Here is a 7,589-nt window from a genome sequence, read left to right on the forward strand (position 1 = left end):
AGCAAGTCGACAAGCATCGGCGACAAAAGGTGTTTGAGGTGGGTGACCAAGTAATGGTCTATCTGCGTAAAGAACGATTTCCGACCGGAACGTACAACAAGTTGAAGAATAAAAAGATTGGACCGGTACCAATCATCCGAAAGATCAATGACAACGCTTATGTTGTTGATCTTCCAGATGACATGGCGATCTCACAGACTTTCAACGTCGCGGACTTGTTCGAGTATCATGAACCAGCGCAGGATGAGAACTCGAGGACGAGTTCTTTTGAAGTGGAGGGGACTGATGTAGAGCAGGTCGCGGACAGTTTCATGGCCAAGATGGATCAGAAAAGGCCCGGTCGACGACAGAAGTGATCCGGACCATCGGACCTTAGATCGGGCGTATCTCGCAATCCGGAATGAGTTAGCTGACGTAAAATATATGATTTTGGGGTAGAACTAGCTACTTTAGCCCAGCTACGCTGGTTGCGCAAGCCGGATTTGCAAAATACCTCTGGAATGACGGTCGTTTCCCGGTTTTAATTTCGTTTTTACTATAAATAGTAAGTTTTAGTTTGATTATAACTCTTCATCCGTTGGGCTTTAGGAGTTGCGCCCAACGTGAAAAGAGCTTAGAATAATTAGGGGAACGGTTTGGTGAAGCCAAATAGGACACTTACTATTTTTGGCCGAAAACCTTGCGCACTAGTAGACATCACGACCGTCTATAAATAGTAAGTTTACTATTTATAGTAAGTCGCGGATTCTAGGAGTTTGAGTTGTAGTTTGATTATGATTTCTTTCCCATTGCTTGATACCCTTATTTAAAGGGTTGTGAACTCGATTTTAATCATTCATCAATCAATTTCGAATTTATTAGAATTTATTTCTATTTTCTGCTTTCTTTCCTCGTGGATTCGAGAAGTCTCTGTGAGGAGTCCAGAGAAGTTCCGTGGATTCAGAATAGTTATCCTCTCGAGGAAGACGGTGCTCGACCTCACGTCCTCCCCTGCGTCAGCCCTACATTGATGCATGAGTTTATTCATGCCATCCATCTATATGCACTGTTTACACCTGACATGCTGATTATAAAAGTGTACAAGTGAACGGTTTTTGTTATGAATTTGATCGGTTAATTACAATTTTATTGTCCACCAAACATGATTTTGTTTAATCCAGTGTTTTTCATTAGTAAAATTTTATCGCAAACATGGGATTAGATTGGTACAATACCATGGTATTTCCCCACATGTAATTATTATGAAATAATGATGTTAATCCCATCTAATATAATTTAATACCATTCAATTCCACTTGACCAAACATGCCCTGATGTACTCCACTTGAAAATGGGATCTGTCTTATTTTTGGGCTCCCATTTTCCCTTGGTGTAGTCCATGTGAATCTTAAATCTGCCTCATTTTTTAAGCTCATATTTTTCCTTCGCAGTCCATATGAAATTTGAATCTCTCATATTTTGGGCTCATGCCAAGAGATGATCTCGAAAAATATTTAAGGGCATGATAAAACACATACATGATGTATGATCATACATCACGGTGGGCTTGCAAGACACTTTCATCACTGATCAGAACGAAATTTCGACTGTCACTGTCTAGTCTGAATCCCGGAAACATCCTACCGTGAGACTCTCTCAGAATTTCATTTTCTCTCTGACCCTGATTTACTAGAAAGCTGGTAGGTAAGAGTGTCGCGCAGTTCGATTTATAGGGCTCAGTGTGATGTTTTTTCCTAACAACCAATCCGTCTATCATGTGATTAAGTTCATGTTAACCAAAAATCAGACTATCTAAGACTAACTTCGGCCACCCCATTTAAAATCATACCTAAAAACTTATAAAACCACGATGTGTGGCCCACTTCAACCTTTTAATTTCATTAGTACTTTCTTTTTTCCATTCACGTTGGTAGTGGAACAGTTTCTAAATATATTTTTATGGCATATAAAAACACAATGGGCCTTGCGAACAATCAGGATTCTTTTTAACGGTGGCATCCACACCCCAACTTTTCCCTTTGATTTTCCTCGACTAAGTTTTAGATAGGTCTTATCTTTTGGGTACCAGGACCAAATAAGGTGGCTTACGGGATTAACGGATCAGATTTTATGCACACATTATGTTCGGGCCCACGCATAGCTTTATAGATTAAGTTTATCATACATAGCTATGCAATGGACCCGGACGCTTTGGGTTATTAATAAAAATAACCCTTAATTAGGATGACATAAAGCTAATAACCTCTGCATATAAAGTTATAATTATTTTATCTTTTTGGGCACTATTTAACTTTTTCCAATACAAAAATATCCTTCTACCCATCATCTTCTAATATGGTGGTAGTTTTTCATGGAAGTCGAGAAGTTCTTTTGAGAAAGGAGGGCATTGCCTACTAAATCAACAATTGAAGACACCTTTCATCTGATCTTATCTGTTCATTTTTATCTGGCAGGCGTAAATTCACCGTAAGGTTATTTCAAAATAAAAGTAAAAATTGAAGCTATCCGTGGCCCACAATTGCATTAATGTTATGCGTTAATTTGAAATTATGTTCATCCAACGTGGTCTGTCCATGATGAGTTTTTTCCTCAAACTTTGACACACGACATGAAATTAAAACCTCTTTTATATAAACGGGTTGGATTTGCTTTATGGCAGTCCAATGGGGGCCATATAGGGTCTCATGTGGGGTTCAAAAGGTGAGGCCTAAATCTTTTAGCTATTCTTATTTCTTATTCGTTTTCATTAACAGGAGGGGACCACACAAAGAGTCGAAGACTCTTTGATGGTTAATAATTGTACGGACAAACACTACACTCCCTCGCGACGACGAAAACCTCTTGCCAACATTTTGTGAAACTTTGGCAAAGGTTTGAGCATAATAAAAAGAGTTTTTTAAGTTCTTCGACCACAATCTTTAACAGAAAAACTATGGTAGCCAAATGTGAGTTCTTTTGTGTGTTGTGGTTATTTATATTGGTGGGTATTAATGGTGGTGGTTTGTAAAATTGAGGAGATGTGGTAGTTTCTTTCGCAATTGTTTTTTTGTGTTGGACATAAATGGTGAGAGCTTATGAAAGGGATGAGGGTATGGAAGAATGTTGTAATTGATGAATTCTTACAATTGAAGAATGTTGTAATGAATGAATGTTATGATAGATGAATATGATAAATATTGGAATAAAAAATGGTATTAAAATAGGCAGATTCCAAAGTCATTTGAAAGTTTATCAAACTAGATTTTCAACAAGTATAGGATCATCCAAATTAGACATATAATGAGAGAGTTATGACTATTTTTGTGGGACTGGCAATCTAAGTGAGTATCAGCGACCCACAATAACTTTGAGCCTACTTTACGGCAATCAAATGATGTCCAAGCGAGGTAATTGTAAAGTCATTTGAAAGTTTATCAAATTACTTTTAAATGAGTATAAGATTGATTAAATTTAACATGTAATGAGGGAGTTTTAATCGTTTTCATCAGATCGGTGATCCACAATTTGTATCGACAATCCTCAATGTGTATTGATAATCCATAGTGACTATTGGTGATCCACTGTGAGTATCAGTGATCCACAATGAATATCAACAAACCAAAGTTAATATCGACAATCCTCATTAAATATCAGTGATCCACAGTTAATATCGATGATCCTCACCATGGATTGTCGATATGCATTATGGATCGTCGATCCGACAAGAATAGACACAACTCCCCTGTTGCACGTTCGATTTGAGCGATCTTATACTTATTGAAAAGATAGTTTGATTTAAACAATCTTATACTTATTGAAAAGATAATTTGATGAAAGTTTAAATAAATTTAGAATAAACTTATTTAGACATTATTTGATTATCTGAAAGTGGGCCTAAAGTTTATTAAGGACTATGGATTGTCGGTACGCACTAGGGATCGTCAATCCGACAAAAACGGTCATAACTCTCTGATTATATGTCTAATTTAAACAATTTTATATTCGTTGAAAACGTAATTTCATGAAATTTTAAATGAAATTTGACACAATTTGATTGCTTAAAAGTTAGCCCAAAGTTATTGTGGTTCGTCGAAACTTACTATGGATAACCAGTTCTACGAAAATGGTCATAACTCCCTCGTTACATGTTTTATTTGGATGATTTTGTACTTGTTGGAAATATAATTCGATAAAATTTCAAACAACTTTGAAATCACTTCATTTGAACACCATTTGATTGCCCAAAAGTTGGTCTAAAGTTCATCTATTTAGATATTTTATTTAGCGATAAATGCCATAATAAATTTTAGGCTCATTTTTAAGCAACCAAATGATGTCCAAATAAGGTAATTCCAAAGTCATTTAAATTTTCATCAAATAACCTTTCCAACAACTATAAGATCATTGAAATTAGACATATAATGAAGGAGTTGTGACTACTTTTGTGGGATCCATGACCCATATGGAGTTATGACAATTATGACCATTCATTTATTTTAACATTCTTCCATTATGACATTCATCAATTATAACATTCATCACATTCATCCACCGCAATATTTTTTCATTTCAAAATTCATCTTTTACAATATTCTTCTATTACAATATTATTCAATTATAAAATTAATCATTTTTACAAACTTTTACCATTTATATTAATAAAAAACAATTATAAAAGGAACTACCACACCTTTCTTCATTTCACAAACTCTTACCATAGATACTTAAAAAATAAAAACAACACACAAAAGCCACCATCATCCTAACCTAAATCTATTTTTGGTCGTCATACCTTATATGTCAAAGAGTGTAGTAAAAACTCTTTTAAAAACGCTAATAAGCTTGTTGGAATAGAAGGAATGATGCCGAAAGATCGCTAGAGTGGGTCCCATGAAGGTGGCAACGGTCCTGTCGGACAAATGATCCCATCCTGTGAAAAAAATGAAAAAAATTAAATAAGGAAAAATGTTAAATGGCCTTTCACGTACAAGGGACCTACCTATTGAATGCATCATAATCTTATTGAATCATCTTGAAGCACATTCAAGCCATCCAAATGAAACGTGTTTTAATTTCGTATCCTCTACTAAATTTTGAGGGAAAAACTCGTCATAGATGTATTATACTAAATAAAAAGTTTGAAATTAATATACAAAGTTAATGCAATTGTAAGCCACATATAACCCTATTTTTCTAATGACTTTATCGCGAGTTCTTAGCCGTTCGATGACAATCAATAAATAAGATTGATCAATGAGTGACCCTAATCATTGATTTAGTGAGGCATATACCATATTTTAAAAAAAATCACAAAAAGCTACCGCGGCACGAAGAGATGGACAAAATATTAACATTTTTGTCATGAAAAAAACCTAAATAATATTAAAAAGTCTAAAATAATAATGAATTTAAAAGCTATGTTAAGTTCATCTCCTTTATCACATTTACAATTAAGGGCTGTTTTAATTAATAACCCGGCAGCTTTCTCTCCTGTGCTGCGCTAGCTTACCTTCGCCAGCACTTGCTCACACTACGCGGATGTAACTTTCACGAGATCCAACCGGTCCATCAGATTTTATGACTCAACTCTACCGTTAAACCAAAAATCCTGATAATTCAGAACTCATGTAGCAACGCCCGAAGAAAAAGTTGAGACCCACCATTAGCTATTTGTAGGGCCCACTTTGGTGTTTATATACCATCTAATATATTGGTCTGATGTGCCCCATCAGGATAAAAGAGTTACCAAAAAATCACAGTATTCTAAATCTAGACGGTCCATACCATGTGAATTTAAAAGTTTTTATATGATTTTATGAAGTGGCCCACCTGAATGTTGAATTACCCTGGTTCTTGGGTTTCAGGCTAAAAAAAGGTTGATAAAACTAATGGACGGGATGGATTTCATTCATGCTTAGTCATTCCCCACGTTAGTGTGATTGACCTCGAGAGTTACCAACGCGAGGTACGCAAGCGTTTCCCTTCGCTCTTTTCTTCCGTTCCGGGTCTGCTCCTGCCTATTCTTTTTCCACACCCTTTCTACGCTCCCGGTCCGTATTTTCTTCTTCCCATATTACCCCTCCTCCTTCAGACTCATCTCTTCACCTCTTCTTCCCATCTTGCCCCTCCTCCTTCACACCCATCTCTTCATCTCTCGTTCCCATCTTTCCCACTCAGCCTTTCCTCTTCCCATCTTACCCCATTCTTCCCATTCCACCCCTCTTCCTCAACACCCATCTTTTCACATTTTCTTCCCATCTTGCCCCTCCTCCACACACATCTCTGCATCTCTTCTTCCCATCTTACCTTCCTTTCTCCCAATCAGCTCTTCCTCTTCCCAAAAACCCAACACCCCAAAAAAACCCACAACATGACAATTACCATCCAACAAAACGACACAACTGATACCCACTCCATCTACACCGTCAATTTCTTCAATTGCCCCATCATCACCACCGTCACCAATGTCGGGTCTGTCGTTGAATCGTGGCTATCCGACATCTACCGCATCCACAGTCGTCGCCTCGCCCATCTCATCGTAGGCCTCGACATCGAGTGGCGCCCGATCTTCCAGCGCAACGCCACTAGCCGCGTTGCCCTCCTCCAGCTCTGCGTGGGCCGTCGCTGCCTCATCTTCCAGCTCATCTACGCAGACTGTATTCCCCAATCTCTCCGAAACTTCCTCCTTGACCAGAATTTCAGGTTCGTTGGTGTTGGGATTGAAGAGGATGTGGAGAAGCTCCTGGAGGACTATGAATTGAGCGTGGCAAATCCGGTGGACCTGCGATTGATGGCTGCCGAGAAATTAGATGCCATTGAGCTGAGAAGGGCTGGGCTGAAGAATCTTGCAAGTGCCACTTTGGGCCTTGAGGTGGTGAAGCCGAAGCGGGTTACTATGAGCAGGTGGGACTCCTCGTGGCTTAGCTTTGAACAGGTACAATACGCTTGCGTCGATGCACACCTTTCGTTTGAGATTGGGAAGTATCTAATTCTCATGAATTAGCAGGTTTTCTGAAAATGGGGAGTTTTATTTGTTAGTTTTTCATGTCTGTGTTTGGTAAGTTTTAGATTTGGGTGGGTTTTTTGAAATCTTGAAAATGATGTTGGATCACTTGGGTAGTTTTAGAATAAGCTGTTTGATGAATTTTGGATCGTGGGTTTTGTTAGTTTTTGGGAAAGTGGGATTGATCACTTGTTTCGTGACGATGTCTGGTTTCAATTGGAAGTAGCATTTCATCTCTTCTTTGGTGACGATGTCTGTTAATGAAATGTTGGACATCAATGTATATATTTCGCACAGATTTCACGTATATGAGTTACCATTTCATCTCTTGTTTGGCGATGATGCTTTAGGAAGGTTCTACAGATCTGTTAATGAAATGCTGGTCATCAATGGAGGGATTTCGCACATATTCCACGTATATTTGTTACCATTTCATCATCTTTTTTGGGTGATGATGCTTTAAGAAGCTTCTACAGATCTGTTAATGAAATGCTGGACATCAATGTACAGTTTTCACTTAATACGTGTTACTTCTTTTATGTTGAGATTGTGATGGCTGTGTGACATGCTATATGGTTGATTTTTGAATTGCATCTGTTTGATTGCT

At 37.7% G+C, this 7,589-nt stretch overlaps 1 protein-coding gene across 1 annotated transcript; it reads left to right on the forward strand.

The window, feature by feature from the left end:
* The first annotated feature begins 5,994 nt into the window (after positions 1-5,994).
* LOC131225519 (3'-5' exonuclease-like) lies at positions 5,995-7,311 on the forward strand. The gene has a single exon (XM_058221053.1). It carries the CDS (start codon positions 6,350-6,352, stop codon positions 6,980-6,982), a length of 633 nt encoding a protein of 210 aa, XP_058077036.1. The 5' UTR covers positions 5,995-6,349; the 3' UTR covers positions 6,983-7,311.
* The last annotated feature ends 278 nt before the right edge of the window (positions 7,312-7,589 follow it).

The sequence above is a fragment of the Magnolia sinica genome, chromosome 14 (assembly GCF_029962835.1).
Source record: "Magnolia sinica isolate HGM2019 chromosome 14, MsV1, whole genome shotgun sequence".
Lineage (NCBI taxonomy): Eukaryota > Viridiplantae > Streptophyta > Magnoliopsida > Magnoliales > Magnoliaceae > Magnolia > Magnolia sinica.